The 24,915-nt window shown below is 34.7% G+C and overlaps 1 protein-coding gene across 3 annotated transcripts in view; it reads left to right on the top strand.

The window, feature by feature from the left end:
• CUL3 (cullin 3) overlaps nucleotides 1-24,915 on the top strand; it is an 89,188-nt gene that overhangs the window by 42,562 nt on the left and 21,711 nt on the right. For all 3 annotated transcript variants that reach the window (XM_074364394.1, XM_074364395.1, XM_045512101.2), the window contains 5 exons: nucleotides 15,716-15,876; nucleotides 16,819-16,933; nucleotides 18,653-18,881; nucleotides 22,961-23,106; nucleotides 23,895-24,071. In XM_074364394.1, the coding sequence (XP_074220495.1) occupies nucleotides 15,716-15,876; nucleotides 16,819-16,933; nucleotides 18,653-18,881; nucleotides 22,961-23,106; nucleotides 23,895-24,071 (828 nt within the window). The remainder of the gene's footprint in view (nucleotides 1-15,715; nucleotides 15,877-16,818; nucleotides 16,934-18,652; nucleotides 18,882-22,960; nucleotides 23,107-23,894; nucleotides 24,072-24,915) is intronic.

The raw sequence follows: 24,915 nt of genomic DNA, 5'->3' as shown, positions 1-24,915 counted from the left end.
ACTTGGCATTTCCACATGAGCTCATAATCAGTGTCATTCCATTTGATCATGACAGAAACCTGGGAATTATTTTTGTCAGTTTTTTCTCCTCTGTTCTAACATCATGTATTTCTAGAATCTGCGATTTCTTTGTTTTCATATCTACCCCACAAGACCCCAGAGCACCTTCACTTCTCAGTAACTAGCCATGCAGCATTCACTATGCTCTGCTCTATTCTCTTTTTCATATTGCTGCTAGAATTATTACTTTAAAGCATGTGATTATGTTACTGCCCTGCTAAAATCCTTCTCTCTCATCTTGGAATCTTCACACATATCTTCTGTCTGAAAATGTTTCCTCCCTCCGTGTGATTTGTTCCTACTTATCCTAAGTCTTAGCTTAAATTTCTGGTAAGCTTTCTCTGGCCCCTGCTATGTATGGCCCACTGTCACAGCCGCTCTCATTCTACCTGGTGCTGCCCCTTCTGGAGCATCTGTCACAGTCATTATTAACAACTGTCAGTACCGCCTTCCTCACTAGCCTGAACTTTATGAGGCTGATGTCTCTGTCACCACTGCATCTCCAACACCTAGCACAGCTCCTTGTACAAACTAGGCACATAAACCTTTGAATTAATGTGCATATTCTTTTTTAATGGATCACACTTTTTTCAAAATGCTTATTAAAAATATGCAGTCTTAGGTACAGAAAGAAATTAAATTATTAGTAAGTATCTTCATATCTATAAGGTAAGAATTCTTTCATCCTTCATTCTCTTTACCCTGCCTTTTTGTGTGTAGTGTTCTGGTCTTAATTAAATAAGTACTTTTTAAAATTAAGGTAAAATTTATATACATTGAAATGTGCAGAACTGAAGTGTATAAAATATTTTTGATGCATGTATGCACCTGTGTAACCAGTACTTCAGTCAAGATAAATAAATGCTTTAAATTTTCCAAATATCAAGAGAAATTTTCCTATTGATGTTTTATGTTATTTTCTTTGAAGTTTTTACCCTCATTCCAGACTTGTCATCAGATCACTTTATCTGCTAGATGGGACACATACGTGAGATGTATATGAGTTTTCTAGACAGATTTCTTCTTCCGATGAGTACTGGCTCTGACTGTTGGAATTTTAGATCTCAGGCTCAGAGAGAGATGAGAGAAGATGCTACACTGTCTACCCACCTGCCACCTACTCAGCCAGCTGACTTTTGCTCTTAACTAGGAGGTGTCTGTCTAAAATGCCCTGCCTCAGCATATAGACACCATGGGACACACAGACTATTGAAAGTGAAAATGGGATCACAGGTTACATGGAGGAGCCACTGGTCAAAATTTGCCTCCTGTACTTTGTTGTTGGCAGGTTCTGTGTTCTAAAAAGAAAAGTGTACAGATCTCTAGACACAGCATGTGATCTTTAGTTTCTGCCACTGTATTCCTTTCTCACATTTGAGACTTGCATCTCCTGTTTAGCCTCTGAAGGCATTGGAATTTGTAATCTCTGCTTTATTAGTTTGTTCATTTTTTTCTGTAAGAAATGTTAACATGTTAAACTTTTAAGGTTGATTTGGGACTACTTAGTATAAGTTTCCTTTTCCGTTTTTTAATTGCTTAAAAGATTAATGATTGGGAAAAGATCTGAGTATTTTATGGAGAAAATTTGTTATAACATAGCTTATATTATGGCTTTAATTATCAAAACAATACACAAGTATATTAGTGTTCAGTTAATTTTTTCCCCTTAAACTATAAAATGAATATAATATTAAGGAAAAATTAAATTTATGCATGGTGCTCCATAGGTTACTTTTGAGCAATTAGAATTAATGTCAAAGGAAATAGGAAAGCATTTCCTATTGTGATATGTAGGGTTAATGTAAGGTTAGTAGAGGAATTTTCTGCATAAGACTTGGTGATTTTCAAAGATATTTTCATATTTTTACTTGGATTTATATTTCCAGTCATTTTCACAAATATCAAAGATATAGTAGTAGTGCGGGTTTTCCTTGAAGACTGCAGGCTGTAAATTCAGAGGCATGGGGAGAGAGAGAACCCAGGAAAGGAGGATCACCGCTTCTTTGAGCTATTTGGAAAGTCATCAAGGATGGGTGACAGGGTGAGGTGGAATGTAGCAACTACTTTGTAAAGAGGAGAAAAGCTGAAGAACTGATGCTCCTGGTCTCCTTAGCAAGGTAGAAGATGGGACCATCAGCTGTGAGTGACAGAAGCATGTGAGGTGTTGAGGAATGTGGTAGGCTAAGTAGTGGACTCCCAGATGTGGCCGTGATTAATTTTTGGAACCTCGGGATTGTTACCTTATATGACAGAAGGATCCTTGCAGGTGTGATTCGGTTAAAGATCTTAAGATGAGGGGGTCATCCTAGGTTATCCTGGCGGGCCCAGTAGAACCACAGGATCCTTATAAGAGGGTTGCAGGAGAGTCTGAGTAAGAGAAGGCAGTGTGATGACAGGCAGAGATTTGAGTGACACACTTTGAGGATGGAAGAAGGGTTATAGCCAGGAAATACAGGTGGCCACTAGAAGCAGAAATAGACAAGGAAGTAGATTCCCCCTTCAGAGCCTCCAGAAAGAACCAGCCCTGCCAACATTTTGAATTTAGCTTAGGGAAACTTGTTTGAATCTTCTGAACTCCAGAACTGTTAGAGAATTTTAATGAGGTGCTAAATTTGTAGTCATTTACTCAACAACAGTCGGAAACTAACACAGGGGAAAAGTTTGTAATATCCACTGTGCTGGGGTCAGCTCTCTGTACGTAAGTGGATCATCCGTAGAGGATAATTTAGGTGAGTTGGCAAAAATTTTGTATGGTGGAGGCAGTCAGCAGCGTTTGTACTTTTTCCTAGGGTACATCGCAATCTCAGAGAAGAATATTCAAAAACTAAGGAAAACCCACTGATAGAATTTGCCTTATTGAGTATGGGGAAGAATTCTAAGATAGTAGCATTGTTAAAGTTGTTGATTGTGAGTCTGCTGTTTAATAGGCATGGCAAGTCACTCACAAGATCCCAGGAAACAGTATTAGGTGTTAGGGATCGGTAGACCTGTAGATACAGTGAGAGTGAAGAGCGGTTTAAGAGAGAGGAAGAAGCGGGTCTTTGATACCAGAGATATTTTCTGTCTTCTAATGAGGCTCAAGGTGTGCCCATATCAATATGTGGGTGAAGGGAATCCTGATAAGATGGGAGATGAAAATTTCAGCATCTGTAAGGAGTGTGTCAAGTTGGTCATTATTATGAATACTGCAGTTACCAAAGGTAATAGATGTCAAGGAGCAGAGCTGAGAGAAATAAAGTAAGCTATTTTCTGAAGCTACCAAGGATTTGTATGTCCTTGGAGGTCAGAAGGTAGGATGAGAACATGGAGATGGTGGAATTTGTGAGTCTGTACTTTCTCTTGTAGATTTTGTTGTTTTTAGGTCCAAAAAACATTTCTTCTTTACAGTATTCTAGATTGCACATTTAGACAAGTTTGAAAACAGCTGTATTCAGGAAGAGCACAGATAGGTTGCTTAAGTCTTCTTGGTGCTTTCTCTGCTTTCAAAATAACATCTTAGAAGCAAATAGAATCCAGTGACTTTTGAGCTGTTAAAGCTTCACACTTGTTCATTATTTTTACTGACCACTTTTGCAAGAAGGGTCTGTGCAAGACAGGTTTCCTATGTATGCTCTAGTTTTTGCATTTGTGACTGTCAGTGTAGTACCTTGACACCTTATGGTTAGGTCAAAAGCCAAGTTCCAGGCCTTTATGTAAAATTAAACCAGGGCAACATCATAGATGCTGTAAAGGTTAAGAGTGTTGTGCTTGATAATTAAGATTTCTTTCTTGCCTTCCATTTCAGCTTCTGTTTCAAACAAATTAATAGAACCATAAACAACTTAATTACTATGCCCTGTGAGGTGATTTTGTGTGTGTGCAGTGATGATGTGGCAATCTATGACATTGAGGTTAGGGGGGAAAATACTAATTCAGCATGAAGTATGCCCTGTGGTGCAGTCAGACATGGAGCACATACATGTATCTTGGTGTAGGAAAGGAAAGGAAAGGAAACTTCTTCCATAAAGGAGGCTGCTCCCAATACACATGTATAGGATGTTTGGAGTAGTGAGAAAAATACTCAGTGATGATGAGTTGAGAGACATTCATCTTTAATTCCTGTTTTGTCATTAATTTCCTTAAATCATGTAACCTCTCTGGCAAAGACTCTTGCTGCTTTATCCATAAGGAAAATACGTTTATTGAGTAAGTGCTCTGGTTCTTACCTTTTTGAAGTTAGAGATGCCTTGGAGAATGGTGAGAATTCCTGGGCTCTTTCCTAAAAGCAGGCATCTGTGTACCTGTTGTGTATATGCACAACACACAACACACACTTTTATATGCAGTATCAGGTGATTAAATGGGTTCCCTGAAGCCTATCTTTGGGATCTGGTTGAGGATGTATTGTTTAGATCATTTTAGATTTTAGAGCTCTTTTAGCTCTGAAGTCTTAATACCATTTTCAGGGTGAAAGTGGACCCCTGTATGTGGCGACTGGGTCGTGGTAATGAAGGGTAAAACGGGAGGTATGAGTAGCTTAGTGTTAAGTTGACAACAGTTTCTTTAAGAACTCTTAAAGTGGATTGATAGAGCCTCGGTTGGCTGAGTCTACCCAATACTATTCATAATAGTAGATAACACTTTCATGGCTTAGTGTGTGCTAGGCACTGTTTTAAGTACATTTAAGTATATTAATTCATTTAACTCTCACAATATTTTTTATTGTTATTTTTAAGCAGTAGTTTGGGAAAGTGAAATACATTTTTTTTACTTAAATTTTTTTTCTTTGAAACAGTAAAAATACTTTTCTGAATGCATAACAACAGATATCATTTATTACATGGCTGTATTCCTGTGCTAAATGTTTTAAATACCTGACCTTCCAGGTGAGTATTTACCTTTCCATTTTGGGAATGAATAAACAGATTAGATTAAGAACTGAGAATAGAGGAAGTAACTAACTTGCCAAGGTTGCACAGTTGCTACATTACTATTGTAGTGAATTGAATCCCAGTCTGTTTTGATTCCAAGGCTGATTACGGTCGTCACCACTTCGCTGCACCATGTCAGTGCAGAAGAATTATGTGTATTGACTCTGCTTTACAGAATTTATGATCATTTACCCAGAGTTGAAGTAGCATTCATTCACCTTTGTGCTTATGAAGATAAATTTATTTATTCGGCAAGTATACAATGAGTGTGTATTATCTGTCAAACACTGTTCTAAACAGCTAGGTTCTTTTTCTAGTTTTTTCTATCATTGGGCTGTTTTATGTTGTAGACATTCCATTTGGGCAGATAATCCTGGTTTCCCAAGCCTAATTTAAGAACAGTGGCTTTATCAAAGCATATTAGAAATCTTTAGTATTCTGCTTCTTTTCTCACTTTTTATTTTGAATCGTGTAATAAAATTCTCACTGAAGAAGTAACTTTCTAAGACCTAAGATACCTAATTGTTATTAGAAGTTATTTAAAACCATCATTATTTGAACACTCAGAAACTCAGCAGAAATATTAGAAACTGTAGCAGTTATTTTATCCACTTGACAGTATGCTAGCCTTACACTAATTTGAAAGTCCTCTTCTAATGCTTTAAAAAACACACTTGTTGATATATAACATAGATAAAACTGCATGTCTTTTTTGCCCAATTTTTTTTTTAAAGGTGGATTTTCTGGGGGTAATTTGTGGTAGTCCTTTATATGTTTTGGGTTAAACCCCTTTGTCAAATAATATATGCATTGTGAGATACCATCTTCCATTCTGGGCTTGCCTTTTCTTTTAATTGTGTCTTTGAAGAGAATGTTTTAATTTCAGTTTTTCAGTCTGCAGTTGTTGGATAAAGTATATGTATCCATTGGTCACATTTACTAACAAGTTCAGATCTTCCACATCTTTACTAAATTTTTTTGTCTGCTTGTCCTGTCAACTATTGAGAAATATTAAAATCTTCAGACTTGATTTTGGGTTTGTTTATTTCTCCTTTTAGTTTATGTATTTTGAGATCTTGTTACAAAGTGAGTATAAATTTAGGGTTTTAGCTTCCTATTGAATTGACTTTTATTTTTATGAAATATCCTTCTTCATCCTGAGTGATAATTCTTGCTTAACGACTACTTTGGTATCTTACGTTTAATGTTTGCATGGCGAACTTCTTTCCATCCTTTCCTTTCCACCTTTCTGTGTCCTTATATTTAAGGTGTGTCACTTATAAGCACCATATAGTAACATACTTCTTAACCCCATCTGATAATCTTTGTTTTTAAATTGAAAGGTTGAAGGATGTAGTTCATTTACATTTAATGTAATTATTGATACATTTGAGTTTATATTTGCCATCCTACTGGGGTTTTTTTCTCTTTGTCTTATCTGTTTTTTGTTGATTTTTCCCAGCTTTCTTTCCTTTTAGGTGAATCAAGTATGTTTTATTATCCCATCCCCCTCCCTGATTAGCTGTTATTTATATATGCTTTTATTGTTTTAAGGATTACCTTAGAGATTACAACATAGATCCTTATAGTTTACCTTATTAGTTTTTAGTTTTTGCTTTTTTTTAAAAAAAACACTTGTGGATAGTACAAGAGTCTTAGAGTATTTTGACTTCCTGGGTTTTTTTCCCCTTGGCTTTCAGACATTTGATCCTGAGATTTTTGTTTTGCTGGGGACAGGACTGGTAATTTTTCCAACACTGTGTATGGAAAATTGTAGAGTCCCTAGATGGTGATACTTTCTTTCAAAGGAAATGTAATTTTCTTCCGGCAGGCAGGCATGATATCACTGTGATCTAGTTGAAGCTGGCGTTTAGGCTTTGTTAAGGTTGGTCTGTGTTTTGCCTTTATTTACCAGGCATATTTTTACTCACAGGAAATAGCCCTTCTGGGGTCTCAGCTAAAAGCCCGAGTTATTTACCAGTTTGATCTCCACATTACTGTGCCTTGAGGTTTCAGCTTTTGTCTCCTCTTCACTGCAAGTCTGCCCACAGTCTCTGTTTAGCTCTTTAGCCTCGCAGTGCTGCTTTCTATTTGGTGTTTTGGTGTCTCACCCATGCTTAGGTGGTGTGTCAGGAAACATCTCGATGAAAATTGCAGAATTTCTGGTTCTTCTTTGCATTTCTCTCTTCTTCAGACTTTTACCTCGTGGTCTTTGCTGCTTAATAGCCAGCCCATCTGTGACTTTCTGCTTGGCTTCTTATTTCCAGTTCTCCAGATACAACAAATGACCCAAGGGAACGAGAGAAGGCAAATGTAGGGCTCCTCTCAGTATACTTGCCTTTTCTCCAGGATCCTGGCTCCGCAAGTCTATGTTGCCTTTGTTGCTCCTTGATACTCTTACACTGTTTGTTTGTTTGTTTGTTTGTTTGTTTTAATTGTTGTAAAATGCACATGACATAAAATTTATTATCTGAACCATTTAAAAGTGTATAGTTAGTTCTGTGATACTAAGTACATTCATACTGTTGTACAGTCATCACCTCCATTCATCTCTAGAATTTTTATGTTGCAAAACTAAAACCCAATATCCATTAAATGATAACTCTCTATTCCCCTCTTCTCTCACCCCCTGGTCACCCCCCTTGTACTTTCTGTCTTTATGAATTTGACCTCGAGCTACCTCGTGTAAGTGGAATCAGAGTATTTGTCCTTTTGAAACTCAGGTTTCATCCATGTTGTAGCATGAGTTCAAATTCCTTCCTTAAGTGATTAGTGGTTACCAAAGGGAAAAGAGGGGTGAGGAGGGCTAGGCAAGACAGGTAAAGGGGGTCAGCTGTGTGGTGACAGAAACTAAATTTTGGTGGTGAGCACGTTGTAGTGTATACAGAAGTCAAAACATAATGTTGAACACGTGAAATTTATGTAATGTTATAAACCAGTGTTGCCTCAACTTAAAAAATTCCCTTGCTTTTTAAGACTGAATAATACTCAGTTGTATGAATATACCACATTCGCTTATCTGTCATCTGTCAGTGGCCACTTGGATTGTTTCTACCTTTTGGCTATTTTGAGTAATGCTACTATGAAAATGGGTGTACAAATATTTCTCTAAGACCCTTCTTTTGACTCTTCTGAGTATATACCCAGGTGGTGGAATTGCTAGATCATATAGTAATCCTATTTTTAATTTTTAGGTAGCCACCATATTATTTTCCATAGCAGCTGCACCATTTTACATTCCCAGTAACGGTACTCACGCACTCCAGTTTCTCCATAGTCTCATTGACACTTGTTCTTTCCTTTCCTTTCTTTTCTTTCTTTTTTCTTTTTTCATAGTAGCTATCTTGATGGCTGTGAGGTGGTGGCTTTTTCTTTTCATCTTGCTTTTATAGTTCTTGCCAAAGGAGTCAGTCTTATAAAAGTTATTCTTTCAAGACTTAAAGTGGAAATATGTGGAATAGCATTTTGAGGTGGATGTTATTTTACAGATGAAGAAACACACAGATGTTAAGGTCACACCTAGTAAATGGCAGAGAGGATTGAAAACAGCCTATCTGGCTTTTAAATCTGTGCTCTCAACCACTGAATTATAATCGCTTCTCTAATACAGATCTTCTTTTCTAAAAGTCTTAATCTCTTTGCTTCGAAACCTTGAGGATGATTATGCTTATGGTTCTTTTTTATTATTATTATTTTAATTTATTTTTTCAGTTGGGGAGAGGTAATTTTGTTCATTCAGCATTTATTCTTAGAGGAGGTACTGGGGATTGAACCCATGACCTCATGCATGCCAAGCATGCAGCTCTGCCTCTTGAGCTATATCCTTCCCCACTGATTACTCTTATGGTTCTAACAGGGACTGTATTCCAGTGTTGTTGGTTTTTTCCCCCCACCATTACATTTATTAAATTTTGGAGTAGAGAACAGTGCTTGTATTTTGTGATTCAGTGCAAATACATAGCTTTAGAGAAACATGACTAGAGGTTTGATTTATCAGCTATCCTAAGATACAGTTCTTAAAATAAATGGGAATTATTTGAAAATACAATTTCTTGTAACTGTACTGTTTCAAAAGCTTTCACAGCCCTAAGAGGGAGATTTGGGGTCCATTTTATGGTGGCAGAAACTATTTGACTTTGAGCTTTAGTTGTCGAGCTAAATTTTCAAGCCAGGTTTTTAGACACCATATTCAGTGCTTTTCCATTCACTTTACCAGTAATATTGTTAAATCCAGAAATGTTAATCTGTGCGATTTACTATTTCGTATCTTACAGATGTTTTTCAGCAGTGTAGTCAGGCACTAGCATTCTGGAAAATATTGGGACAGTTCTTTAAACTTTGATCTGATTAACCTTTTTTGCCTACTGTAACTCTGCAGTAGAAACTTCTTTGTTGCTTTTCTGTTTATTTTTAATGTTCTGTTTCTGTCTTCATTGTGTTAAGCCATTTTAACTCATATGTATCTCATGTTTTCAAAGTGAACCCTGCTTGAAAACGCTCAAGTTTATTACTTGTTAATAGAAGACTACCTAGTGATTAAGCTTGGGGAAAGCAGGTTCAAACATTATTCTAAACCACAGTAGCTACTTGTTACAGAGCTATTTTCTTGTTTTTTTTTTTCTTTAATGAGTTTAATTTTTCAGAATTTATCTCTAGTTTATGAGTGGGAGATGTATTTAATATTTGTAAAGATTTTTAACCTCGTTTACATTCCTTTTTTTCTATTCTCTTTTTTAAAAAAATAAAAACAATTGAGGATTTTCTTACTTTGAGGACAAGAAACTGAAAAAGAATTAAGTTTAATTAACGATTTTGATAGTCGTTTGCTCGATAAACCAACTTTTAGACCTATTTGCTCCAATTTAAAAAATGGTCTTTGCCTAAATAAATAACCATTGGCCACAGTGCAATCAAGCAGGAAAGTGCAGATAAATGAGTACAAATCTGTAACTGCCCTTAGTTCATTTAGTGGTATTATTAAAAGTACTGAACTACTGGTATTTGAAGCAAAAATTTTATAAAGAGCTTCCTTACATTTGAGACAAGGATTGTTACATTTCTATTATAGTAGTACTAAGTTTTCCGAGTTGAATGTGACCCAAAGGTTAGTTTTAGAATTTGCTTCCCAAATACCTGTTTCATCTTACAAGCAAACATTGTTCAAATGAGACTAGATTTGAGTGACATTGAAAGGAGCTTATAATTTGTTCTCTCCTCAGGTGCACCATTGATTCCTGTGCCCAGTACACATGTATCCTCGTGTGCTTTTATTGTGACATAAAGACTGTTGGTTAAAAATATTTCCTGAACTATTTCTTGTGGGTAAAGTAGTGAGAGTTATTTTTTTTTAATTTTTTTATCAAATCTTTGTCATTGTTTTATTGAAGTATCACTCCATGAGTAAGGAAGCTGTTCAGCCCACTTAGAGAGTCACTCCTTGACTTTGCACAGGTTTAGCTTTCATAAGATCTATGTTTTTGCATAGTGTGTCTTGACACCTCTGAGATGCTTTTGCATGCTGAGTTTGATCTTTTGTTCACTAGCTAAATATTTAGGTGTCTTGGTGAAGCCATCAGTTAAGGGGAAAAGACAAATATTTGCCAAGATGCCGGAAATAGTGGTATCTGTGGCTTTGCAGGGTGAAGCACATGTAGGCTGCTGTCCTCTTGTCTGCTGGGCACGTAAAGAGCCCTTGGTCATGAGTAGGAATTTGCCAAAAGAGTTTTACGTGGGGATCAGCTGGTTCTTTCTTCTTAAAGCAGAGGAAGAAAGAATCCATCTCTCTCTACCTCAGCACCTACAGGCCTGCCTGTGTTAGTTGATGCTTTTAAACATGTGATACTTCCTAAATTTATCTAGCTTTATATTACGGTTGTTTTTGGCAGGCAAGTTGGTCGTACAAGAGCTATTCTTTTAAGACTGCAAGTGGAATAGCATTGTGAGGTGTGTGTTGTGTCATAGATGAAGTGTTTATGAGTTGGTTTGTCAGTTTAACTGTTCAGATGAAGTCAAATGCAAAAGTAATGTGACTTCCTGATTCTGAAAATAGGAGCAATGAGATGGTCCTGTCATTGGTTACTCACTCTCATCCCCTGGTCCATCTGACTTGTAAAGATTCTTGTCCACTTCAGGTTTGCTCGGCCTAGGATAGCAACTCCTATGAGAGGAAACCATAGATAGAGATTTGAAATGTAGTTTTATCTCTGTCGTGATGAAACTCACATCCCTTTAGTAAATCTAATGTTTGATTCAGACATTTAGGCTTTCAAATGTATTTTTAGAACATCTTATATTTAAAATGCCTATATTTTGGCTTTAAAAAGGCAAATAGAAACAACCACCAACTTTGTATCTCTGCTGAACTCTTTTCAGTAGATAAATGACTAATGTTGAACTCATACAAACTATTTTTTTATCAAATTAAATACTCACACAGAAACATATATGAAATAAAAAGTTCTGTAGTGATTTAATTTTTATTTCATTTTTAGTGATTAGGGTTAAATTGATACTGTATTACATAAAATTAGCCACTTACTTTTTAACAAAGATTCCTATTAGAATCTGTAATGAAAATGTGTCCTCAAAAGCTGATTTTTTTCTGATATTGCCAATAAGCAGCAAACAAAAGATTCAGCATATTTGTTCAGCAAATATTTTAATATATATCACGTGCAGATCACAAGTTTCTTGTGAATGTGTGCATGCATTGCTGTTTATGTATGAAACACATAAACACTCAGGTGTGTGTATGTATAGCTTTTATTTTGCTTGATGATAGTTAATCATTTATACCAAACATTTAATATAATTGACTATTCAGTATTACTAATTTAAGTAGTCATACTCAAGTTTGCAGGCTTTCCCTTCTATATTTATTAGCTCTCCGGTATATATAATCAAATTTTAGGGTTATTGGGTTTTCTTAATATTATGTCATTTAACTATAATCATTATATACACCTTGATAGTATTACATTAAAAGACAAAGGTTTAGCCCTTATACAGCATCATCTGTATTTCCCTTATCTCCAGTTGTCTTCCATGGACCTAAATTTTCTATGCTTTGCTCAAACACTTCAACCATGTGTTCTCGTCGTACCTGACTTTCTCTACTCTGAAGCATCATTCCCCCCTTATGCAGTATACCTGAAGAACTCATCAGCTGCACCTGGCTCCCTTTCTGCCTTTTTGCCAGAGGGCTTAAGATAGCAGGCATTATACGCCATACAGTTATAGACTTACCTACTTTGGTAGTGACAGCATCTCTGTGTTCAGGATTGAGCAGAGGGAAACCCAGGCCAGGGGAGACTGATAACAATTAGAAAGGGAAGAAGTAATAGTGAAATGTGTCTTGATCCGTGGTGTGTGTTAATTTTTTATCAGAGAGTTAAGCTTCAAAGGAAATCATATTATCGAGTTTTAGAGACTAAGGTCTTTACCAGCCCATTGTAAACCAGAACCAGATTGGATAAGTGACTTACTCAGGGTCACATCACCAGTTAATGGTAGAGCCAGAGATCATACAAAGAAATTCCTAACTTTGCATCCATTTTTGTATTCAAAAATTTATCATAACTGACACATCCACTTTAGAAAACAGTTTCACAGTTTCCATATGGCCCAGTACTTCTCCTAGAAATCCGTTTAAGAAAAATGAAATCATATGTCCCAACAATAAAGATTGTACCCAAGTGTCCATAGCAACATTACTCGTATAGACTGGAAACAGCCGGTGAACTAGAAACAGTCCCAAATATCCATCAGCTGACAAATGGACAAACTGAAAGTGTCACAGTCATACAGTGGAATACTATTCAGCACTAAAAAGGAATGAAATACTAGTCCGTGTTACATTAATGAACTTTAGCAACTTTATGCTTAGTGAAAAATCAGACACAGCAGATTACATATTATATGATTCCTCTTACATGAAATGTCCAGGAATGGAATTGTACAGAAAGAGAAAGCAGGAGTGCTAGAAGTGGAGATTGACTGCAGATGGGCTCGAGGGATTTTTTTTTCTTTTCTGAGTAATGGAAATATATTCTAGAGCTAGATTGTGGCAATGATTGCATAATATAGAAATTTTATGTAAATTATTGAACCAGGCTCTTAAAATGAGTGAATTTTATAGCATATAAATTATACTGCAGTAAAGCCAAAAGGGGGAAACATTTTTTAAAAATCTCACTTAAACACTCTTAATTTACTCTGAAGATTAGGTTGCTTGTGTCTTTTGTTTTGTAACCTTTTACCAAAAACAATAAAATCTGACCTAATTCTTTTGACATTTCTCTTAGTCTAAATTAAGAACATGTCGTTTTTTAAAAGGTTGATATCTTAGTAGACGTATGTTAAACTTGCTAATAATACATATATGATACATATATATATATATATGATGTTACATATTCCCTACAGGATGTGCTGAATGTCACGTAGGCATGTAGTATGGTTGGAACTTAACAGTACCTGCCAGAATCACCAGTACTTTCTATTCTAGCTGTGAAATAGCTTGACTGATACAATTCTCTCAATGCTGTTCCACTACTTTTCAGTGTATCTTCTCTATTTTGCTCTTATCAGTTGAGCTTTGCTTACTGGGAGTTACATTTGTTTTCAAACCTGTTTATGCTAATTGTACTTCTTGTTATTGCATAATTTAATATTGTGTAGATCAACAAAATAGTGTGGCTAACAATACAACTTGTTCTTTGGCAAACTAGATAGAATGTTTTGGAAAGACTTAACAAAGGCAAATCACTAAATATTGGGTAATTTGTTAATTTAAAAGACTGACTGAAGTAGAAATTGTAAAAATCTCAAAGGCTTTTACATTTGGATTGCTTTACAATTGTCTCTAGTTCATGATCCATCCTAATGAAACTGGAAGTAAAAATGCTAGGCAATTTATGTTGTATGGGTGTATGTGAGAAAGTCAGCATTGAGCTCTAATCACATAACTCGTGTTCAGAGAAAAAGTCTTTATCCCAAAGAATGCTTATATGTTTCAGATTAAAATATTTAAGGTACTGCTGTGTGTATGTGTGTGTGTTTATTAAATAGTTTTCCTCTTTTGCCACTTGAATTAATCAACCAGCTACTGGTTTTGATGGCCTTGGGTAAGAGTGATTCTGTATATGGTACTTTTCTGCACTATAGAAATTTATATTCAGAACTGTAAAAATCAAATTTATAAATAATTTGTGTAATAATTGGAATAAATATTTTCATAATAAGAACTCTCATTCTTTTGTAAAGTATTAGATTTATACCAGTTTTTATTGAATACATTTTGTTTTTTCCTGAAAAGTAAGCCAGAATCAGGATGTTAGTAGAGGAGTGTTGGGCCTGCAAGTCATGAGAGTATAAAGTAGCTTAAGTACATAGAAAACACTGAGAGCCATCAAAAAGGAGGGAGGGATGTGGTCAGGGCAAAACTCAGAATTTAAGATCTTGAGGAAGGAAGTTCAAGAACTTTTTGTTGAAGTCATCAATGAAAATTTTTGAACTTAACTAAAGTTGCTGTTGGGATTTGAAAAATGTGATACAGAATGTAGAAAGTGAACACCAAAGATGCTAATAAAAGAGCAGCTTTCTTTATAGCCATTAGGTATGTACCATTGTGTAAGATGAATGAAAGAAGGTTGGAGGCAAAATGTCTGTGAAGAGTGGTACTCATGGGGAATTTAATAAAAATTGGTTGGAAGGTTGATAATACCATTTTATGTTAATATGTTAGAACTTCTGTTATGTTTCTCTTTTAGCTTTATTTGATGTTGCTTGTTGTGACCAGTGTTCCTTTAAAAGTTCAGAGATCACAGCTTGCAGTGGGTCTTGTTTTTGGATTTGGAATGCTTTTAAGAATCTGGTAAAACCAATGGGCTCTGTTTCCAAAGTACTTATGTATGAACAAACACACAGTTATTTAAAAATTTTAGAAGTTCACAGACCCACCAAAGCCCAGAGAGATCCTGGTTAAGAACAGAAAGGAATTCTACTACTGATTAATCTTTTTTTGTGAATTAAAAACAGTAGTTTTATTTCAGTGTCTTTTGGTGTAAACATAGATTTTTAAAATATTGCACAAAACGGGACTTTTGTAGCCCGTATTTCTGGATTATCTATCTCTATAAAGTGAAATACCTGTAATTGTGTTGGTGAGAACTTGAAAGTAAGATGACTACCAGTAAATAATTAGAAATGACAGTAGATGGGAATGTTTTAATTATGTAATACTTCATGCTGCTCTGCTAAATCATTAGAGCCTTTTAATATTTACCAGTACGCAGTCAGCTTGAGTCACATGCATCTGTATTCATTCAGCTCTGAATTTTACTTGAAGAATATGATCTTTGAATATGGTTTTTAAGAGAGTAAGAGCCGTAGTTGGGCATGGAATGGGTCCAGGCATAGGCTGCCTGCCTTTCTCCTCTGCTTTCTGCTGACTTGCCTCTCTCCCTGGCGCAGTGCTTGCTCTTTTCCCCCATTTTTCGTAGGATAATGGACGACCACCGGCGGCCATTGTTTGTTTCAGTAAAAATTGTAAATTGTAAAGACTTACCGTCTTTTATATAGCTTGGAAAGTACTGAAAGATTCCATGTTACTTGAAGTGTTTCTCACCTGAGAAACTGACCTCTTTGGGAATTTTATTTCCTTTATTATTATAACTCACAATGATGATTTTTATGTTCACAAGCATTGTACTCATGTTTATATTATGATTTTGTTTTAACTACAGGACCGTGTATATGTACAACAAAATAATGTGGAGAATGTCTACAATTTGGGATTAATTATTTTTCGAGATCAAGTTGTGCGTTATGGGTGTATTAGGGATCACCTCCGACAAACGCTATTGGATATGATTGCAAGAGAGCGGAAGGGAGAAGTTGTAGACCGGTATAATAATCTTTTTACTCTCTGGGGTTTGGTGTATAGGGATTGTATCTTGAGAACCAATTCACTGTCATAATTTTATTTAAAAAAATAGAAGTTTGTCCATGTTATAAAAATCCTCAAAAACCTTATATCACAGTTAACCAAGTTAGCTAGATTTCAGCTTAAAAGTACACATTTATTTTTAGAAACCATCCTAAGCTTTTATCTGATATACTTTTTAAAAGCAAATCAGCCATTAGTCTCCTTTTTGATTTGTCATGTGTTTTTTATGCTGGCGTTTTGTTCTTCTTGCTGTTTGATAACATTTTTGTTTCTTTGTCATTGTCTGTAAGGGCTGTTGGCTAGCATTTATTCGTCGTAACCCCCGCCCCCAACATTGTTGTGGTGCCATTTTTGTGACTCTGCAGCCAGAGTGGCTGAAACATGTGAGACTGCTTTCTCTGCTTTTTTGTATTCAAAGCAGCTGTTAGATGAAGACTTGTAAAGTTCTTTTTATTACAGCTTTGGTGTTTGGTCAGGATTGCCCAGAAGCCTTCTGGTACAAAACATTGTATTGCCTATTAGTAACCATGTGTGCTCGAGCACTGTACCCTCTCTCTCCTCCCTGCTTCCTGATAAATAGCCCTTTTATTCTCTCTGTTTTTTAATACACAGAAATATTTAGGTATTTTAATATTTAGACATTTTAAACGTATTTTCTTTAAAAATTCTAAGTTACAACAGCATGAGAACAACTTCATACCAATAGCTGTACAGGCAGGATACACTCTCCAGTTCAAATTACTCCAAATCCGTACGTTCTAAATGACTTGCTTATGGGAGACTGGTCACTTTGGTTTAAAAAAAAAATGTTCTGAAAGTCTTTGTAGCTACTTCTGTTGCATATTTTACATGAATCTTTAGTGTGCTTTTATTATCAAGTGGTTTAACTTCTTTTGACAGAGGCGCAATAAGAAACGCTTGCCAGATGTTAATGATTTTAGGTCTTGAAGGACGGTCAGTCTATGAAGAAGATTTTGAGGCTCCTTTTTTGGAAATGTCTGCAGAGTTTTTTCAGGTAATCAATGAAGATAATAAGTGCTCTTTTCAGAAGTTCTTAAAATTCTCAAATGTAGTTACTAATCTTAACCCTTTGAACTTTTTGGACTGAGGCCCTTTGGGGAAGAGGGTGCAGAAAAATACCCTTCAGTGTGCCTACCCCACATTCTCACATTCCAGTGAAGGAACTTACTGAAAACAAACTGGAGAGTTTGGACTTACACACCTGATTTTTTTTTAATTATATGTATAAGACATATAAACTTACAAATAACCTTAACATTTTATTATATTTATGTTACTAATTATTTACCATAAATTCACAGGCAGTATGTCACCAATAAAGTCTCACTATTCAGGCTTATAAAATAAATATAGGTATTTGCATGGTTCCATAGTGCATATATGTCTTAAAAACTTTTGATACCAATTTGCAGCAGTATATATGACCCCAACCCAACTAAATTGCCAAAAGTGAAGCTAAACTGGTACTAATTTGTAATAAATGATAATAACAATGACTGCGTGCTATGACAAACGCTGAGACAGTATTTATAAGGTCGTGATAATCAGGCATTCTTCATGAAAGCCTCAACTATCTGAGCAGTTTTATATTGTGGCTAAAATAGACTTAGTTGAATATTTAAAGTTTTTACTTCAATAATAACCTTTTTAAAAAATAAATGAAGAGAAATTTACAATAATTCTTCAGTAAGAGCCGTTGGATGTATATAAAAAGGAACTTGGTGAATTTTTGTGTCATTTACCAGTAAAGAAACAAAGGTGAAATTGCTGTGCCCCTCCCTTCCCTTTAATCAGTTTGTAGTCTGTCAGGAAGATTTTTGTGGCCTGTGCTGGTGAGTCTGGACAGTGCTTTATGAGCTATTAATTTTATAATGTAGGAAGCAGTTGTTATTTTCTAATAACACAGCAACTAGTTCTAGATATGTTCGACAATATTTTTGACGTTTGCATTTGTTTTAATTTCCTTCATTACAGCATAGAAACACCATTAGATAAAATCATCAGGATTCCTAAATGTTCTGCAGTGACATATGTATACATATGTGTATATATATAAAATACAATTTTTAATAGTGAGTGGACTGATTGTCTCACCAAGATTTTTGTTTAATGTGTTAATACCTGTTCTTACTATCAGGTTAAAATCAATTGGGTTAACATTTATAATTTGCTGGAACTTCTGTAAGACTGGTGTTAGCAGACAAGATTAATAGTTATTTTAAAACTCTGTTTCTCAAACTTTATGTATAATATATTCCTTTGAGAGTGGAAGTGGGGTGGGTGGCAGAAGGACTTCAGTGACTAGGAGAACTAGCAAACTGTACGATAAATGTGATGAATCTTTCTAGGTGTAATTTTACAATAAAACAAATTGAAGAAGAATGTCCCACTCTCTTGGGGTCATATGCTTCATTCTGTACTTTTGACCTTCGCTGGCATGTGCTTACTCTTTCTGATACTTAGAATACACTGGCAAAGTTTGAAAAATGCTGCTGAAGGATAATGTATTAATATAGTCTTATGTAAGTAATGCTTTACAGGTTATAATTGGGACTTCATGAATATATATATATATAAGAAGACACTATGTAAAATGTTAATAGTGCTTATGATACTTAGTTTGGTTTATGAGAAACACTGTTGAAACCCAGTTGAAAGCAGAAACACATTTCACTTCTGTATTTTCTTTTTTAAATCATACTTTTATTTGCAGATGGAAAGCCAGAAATTTTTAGCAGAAAACAGTGCTTCAGTATATATAAAGAAAGTAGAAGCTAGAATTAACGAAGAAATAGAACGGGTGATGCACTGCCTTGACAAATCAACTGAGGAGCCAATTGTAAAGGTGGTTGAGAGGGAACTCATCTCCAAGCACATGAAAACTATAGTAGAAATGGAGAACTCTGGGCTAGTACATATGTTGAAAAATGGAAAGACGGAAGGTAAGTGTTAGGAAGTGAAAAATAATTAAATCCTTATAGTTCTACCAGGTTCTCATTATTTTTTTACCTCTAATAGATTACGAATGTCAGTTTTCAAGAAGCTGTGGTGTTTAACATTAATTTATCACTGTTGTTACTTTGATAGGATTTTACAGTAAAGCTTTACACTTATTAATGAGAATTTTAGATATTTCTAGTGAATCGAGTGGCTTTTTTTCTTTCCTCTTAGGTCTCCTCACTTTGTGTTTTTCTTAACCCAGAAAAAGAGTCTAGTGTTACTGATGAGGCCAACAAGCTCCTCACCTATTCCTGCACTTTGTTGTTACATACCAAGGGGTTTAGACTCTCTTCATTCCCACACTCTCTCCTGTAGTTTTTGTGATTCTTTTAAAATCTGAAGTTTCAATCTTAAAGTTTTTGTAGGCATTCCTTTGGGAGTTAATCATGATAAGGGTATCCAAAATGCAGAAATATGTGTCTTCCATGTTGACATATTTAGATAAATTAGTAGATTGGCTGGGGGAACTCTGAAGTATAGACTGAAAAGGAAGAAAGGAGAATTACATAAAAGTAAACATTCTGGAGATAACCATAACATTTACTCTTTGGCTATTTACATCTGTTTTCCTAAGATGGTATTTTGTGACGAGTACCCTAGAAGAAATTATAAAGAACAACAGTCATGTTGCCCTCATTTTTAATTTCTGCAGCTTTGGTTTAAAACTATAATTTTATAATATATATATACACACACACATATATGTGGTTTTAAAAAAATAAACAAACATGGTGCTCTTGCTATTCTGTTTCTTAGATCAAGTCTTAGGGATATTTTAACCACATACTACTTATAAAAGAGATACATACTGCCTGCTGGGTCATAACCTAGGTAGGGAATGAAAAAAAATTTTTTTTAAGTTAATTTAAAAGAGGAGAATGTAAAAGAAGGGAAAAAAAAGATAATGGGAAGAGAGGTTGTTCTGTGCTGCGTCTAGTAGAATCCTTGCCTTGTGTTTTGAAATGGTTATATTTCTGTATATGTGCTAAGTTCCTGAAAAGTTGTATGTAAATTTGTTGTTTTTATTAAACTAGAGACAAGTTACTTTTTAATAAAAAGACCCTTCTCGTAAACCTTTTTTGTAAAAGCAAAACAAAAGTCATTTTTAAGGATGTTTGTCATGTTTTCTAAAATAAGCTACTCCTGGATGTCTAAAGTCTAAGTCAGGGGTTGACAAATTTTTTTTGTAAAGGGCTAGATAATAAATATTTTAAAGGTGTGAGTCATGCAGTAAGTTACTCGTCTCTCCATTTATTTATTTATATATATGTGTGTGTGTATATATATATTTTATTGAAGTGTAGTCAGTTTATAATGTATCAGTTTCAGGTGTACAGCATAATGCTTCAGTCATACATGAACATACATATTAAAGGAACAAGTACAATGAGATAGACCTGGACAGTCTACTACTAGATCATGATTTCAAAAAGGAGGTGATGAAAGCACTGAGGGAAGTAAGAGAGATTATGAATAGAGACAGAGATTACTCATCTCTAGTAGTGGGGAAGTAGACATAGACAGTAACACCAGTGAGTAAACTTGACTATGTTCCTATGAAGCTTTTTTTTTTTTTTCTAACCATTTAAAAATGTGGAAAGCATTCTTAAGTTGTGAGCTGTAACAAAAAACAAGCATTGGGCTGTGGTTGGTCCATGATGACTCCTGTATTTGATGGTCACTGACAGATTAGGACTTTATGAAAAGCATTTTTCTTTACTTACACAAAATAAGGATCGATAAATTTTCTAATAATACTGTTTAGTTATTGAGTTGATGCTTTCTTACCCACCTTGAGGTTGTTGAGAGGGGGAAGATTAAATGGGCTTGGAGATCAGGGGCTAGGAACTGTTTGATGGAGTGGTTATTGGGCGTACCTGAATTATACCTGTAACCTGCCTGGAGACTTATGTTAAAGGCATTAAGTTTGCCTCTAACAATGGTAAGTGCTTAGGTATATAAATGAAGCAGCATAAGAATAGTTACTTACTGTAGTTCTCCATTTAGTTCTTAATGTTCTCAACAAGTAAGCAGCTTTCTGTGATTCTAAATTAAATTTTAAAACCTTGGCTTCAATTTTTCTGACTTTCCACTAGAAACTAAACTGCAAAGGATTTTAATTGTGCTAGGCCCTGCTCTTGAGCAGTATGTCAAGAATGTGTTAGAGGCACAACTCCACCATTTTGAAGCCAAATGTCTCAAAATCAGAAAGTGAAAAAGTTTTTTTCCCCACCATGAATGGAGGATGAGTTGGATTGACTATTAGATGCAGATAGCACTATGAAATTAAGTTCAAATGGTATCATTTTATTGTTTTATTAAATGTATACAAAAATAATGATACTTAATTTTTGAATGCCACGTATTTTTTCATTTTCTCTTTCACACTCTCCACTATGCCATACCTCTGTAAACAGTGAATTACATACAATGAAATTGTATTAATTTGCATACAGTTAAATACACAACACATGATGAAGCAAAACTAACAACACAGAAACAAAGTAGACAAGTCAGGAACTGTTTTATTAGAGGTATTTGATATGCTAAGTTTACTGTAGTGTAAGTCCATAAATTGCTGTTGCGTTTGTAATAATCTGTTTTTAACACGGGAAACTTAATTTATACCAAACGTGAGATTTGCTGTGTGTAGATTACTTTGGGCATATGTTATTAATGAAAACATTTTTTAATAAAATTTGCTTTTGAAAGTCACAAATTTTGAAACCATTTTTGTAAAATTTGCATCCAAGTATTTTTAAACTATATTTATCTTCAGTTTTAGGATCTAAATTGCTCTTACCAATATAGACCAGGGTAGACAAATTACAGCCTGTCTGCCAAATCTGACCCACCACTACTTCGGTTAAAAAAAATCAAAAGAGTAATATTTCATTACACATGAAAATTATATACATTTTAGATTTCAGTGTCCATAAATCAAATTTTATTGGAGCATAGTTGTGTCCATTCATTTATGTATTATCTACAGCGGCTTTCTGGCTGCAATGGCGAAATTGAGTCATTGCAGCAAAGACCATATGGTCCACAGGTTTAAAATATTTACTATCTGGTGCTTTACAGAGAACAGTTTTCCAGCCCCTGATCTAGAAACTGCCCTTCTAACTCCATTTTTAGAAGTTCTCGATTATGAAACCTTTTTATAGCACTGTAAAGTTTTGACACTCTAGTCTTCCAGAAAGTCCTTATTTGAAAGAAACACTGGACATATGGAAAAGCAGTATTTTAACTCCACATTTTAATCTTGTAAAAAATGGACAGAGTCCAAGGTTTTCATTCTAAATAAAAACAAGATAGTGAGATAAACCAATTTTTAAAATACAGATACTGGCTTAGGTCGTCACCTGGGAAATAATTTGTGATTGCTCTGAGGAAAATACCAAAGAATAGGAATTAATGCTTTAAGTTTCACATGAATTTTACCATGATGTACAGTGAAATAAATCCTAGTGTATTTAATTTTATTTATTGTCATTGGTGTCATTTGAACTTTTGAGATAGACATGCTTAAAAATATCTGTAAGATTTTAATTGGTTTTTAAATTTCATCCTCAGTTTTATTGACTACCAGTTATATACCACAATTAAAATGATCATTTTGATAGTTGTTTTGTAGTATGACTAGGTTCTGGGTTAGAATTATGTTAGGATAATTATGTAGAATTCAAAACTGCAGTTTTCATTTTCTGTGGCTTTGTTTATTATGCTGTTTAGACATCTTCACTTCCACATAAATTAAAATTTGATAAGACATTTTACTTTTGCTTTCAAAGTACGTCAGCTGTATTTTGTAAATTGCAATAATAACCATTAACTAGCTTATTTCCCTCCTTTTTTTCTGTTTTACTGGGGAGTTTTTTTAGTTTTTTATATGATCAGCAAATGATTGTGATGGGAGAAATCAGCTTCTTTAAATGTCACAAATCAGCATGAACAGAGATTCACACTTTTTTTTCTTAATCTTTAATGTAGCCAATTTGTGTGTTTATTCTGATTGCAGATCTTGCTTGCATGTACAAGTTATTTAGTCGTGTGCCAAATGGTTTGAAAACGATGTGTGAGTGTATGAGCTCCTATTTGAGGGAACAAGGTAAAGCCCTTGTTTCTGAGGAAGGAGAAGGAAAGAATCCCGTTGACTATATCCAGGTAAGTAAATACAGAAGATTCTCTTTGTCATAAAGTAATTTTGATAAGTGCTGAAAGGGTCACTTTTACTGAGCTATGTAGTATGTAATTTTTTTACTTAATTGTTCCAATGGTAAATTAATATGTGTAATTATCCTAACCATTTGAGAATTTTGCAAAGTAGTACATTTATATCAGGGAGCCAAACTCAGCTGCTTTTCATTTATGAGCTTGTCTGATGAAGACCTTTTTGAACAGTCTCAAGAATTCTTTCTACTTTTCTGTATGCCTTAATGATCATATATTTTAGTGTATTAGAAAAAATAACTGCTGTAGTAAAATAATTCTTGTTTCAAAATATTTTGCTTTCAGGCAATACTGCAAATATATTATGCCCTCAAGTTTATCATGTTTTAACATAAATAAGCTTTGTGTGTGTGTTTAAAGCTAATTTTCTCAGACTCATCCATTTAGTCAAGACAGAGGAAGGTGGGAACAAACAGTGAGGAAGATCTTTGATTCATCTTTAATAGAGTAATACATCAATGGAAGATAGACTGCTTCTCTCATCACTAATTTTTTTTATTGTTAAGTAATCAGTGAATATTTATTAATTAATGAATTTTATAAAATCAGAATTTGAGAAGAAATTTCGTAACAGAAACACTCAGCAGGTTAACTGTTTATAGCTCATGGCAAACACAGCACATTTATTAACAGCAAAATTAAAGATAAACGTGTAGTTACATGTGTACTGTTTATAGGAGAATTATTACTGTATACTAAATTTCTTTGTTTTTATCTGGAAGGGCTTATTGGATCTGAAGAGTAGGTTTGATCGCTTCCTCCAGGAATCATTTAATAACGACCGGCTCTTTAAACAAACTATTGCGGGTGACTTTGAGTATTTTCTCAACCTCAACTCCAGGTCCCCTGAATACCTCTCATTATTTATTGATGATAAGCTGAAGAAGGGAGTCAAAGGGGTAAGTATTAATGCATTTGAAAATACATTAAGTTTTATTTGTATATTTAAAATTAGGGAGTTTTGTAGATAAAAATTAAGTATAGTCCTCTGCTGTGTTTAAATGTGTGCTGTGATATTAGAAAGGATTGTTTAAAGTATTTGTTCACAAGTACTTTGGCATTTCACTTAATGTGTAATTGGCATCAAAAACAGCTACACAGCCATAGTTGTTAGACTGTGAAGGTTAGATACGCTATGGAGATAATAAGTAACTGGAAAAGAGCTGTCCATGACACACACAACGTTGCTTGCTCTCATCTGGTTCTGGGGGTTATGTATCAGAAAGTACTTGGGTACCAAGAATTTGACAGCATAGACTAGAATAGATATGAGAAAATAGTCTGAAAGCATATAATGAAGCTCAGTTTCAAACCTTTATAATATATTTGGGATCTTGGAATCTCACTACAGCACAGAAAATTAAAATAAACATTGTGAACACACATAAATTGGTCTCTTTGACTTCATCTTGGGATTTTTGAGACAAAGGGGAAAGCAGCAAAGGGCCACAGGTTTTATAGGTAGCTGTAGCAAACAAACAAGAGGAAGATCACCAAGGACACCGAATAGAAAAGACACGTCTGTGTCATCTTCCATAATTTTTAATATAAGCTTAACACAGCCTGCCACAGTATCATCTTGCCCTTACTTAAAAGATTAGGGGCAAGAGACCTTTTTACTTTAGGAATTATAACAAATTATTACACTTCTGTTTTCACAATTTAAATTTTGAATGAACTTAAATGAAAATATCTGTCTTTTGACCATGTACGTTTCTGCCTAAATATTATGCAAAGGCATTA

This window comes from Camelus bactrianus, chromosome 5 (assembly GCF_048773025.1).
Source record: "Camelus bactrianus isolate YW-2024 breed Bactrian camel chromosome 5, ASM4877302v1, whole genome shotgun sequence".
Taxonomy (NCBI): Eukaryota; Metazoa; Chordata; class Mammalia; order Artiodactyla; family Camelidae; genus Camelus; species Camelus bactrianus.
Note: the sequence above shows the minus strand (reverse complement) of the source record. Positions and strands in the feature narration are given on the sequence as shown.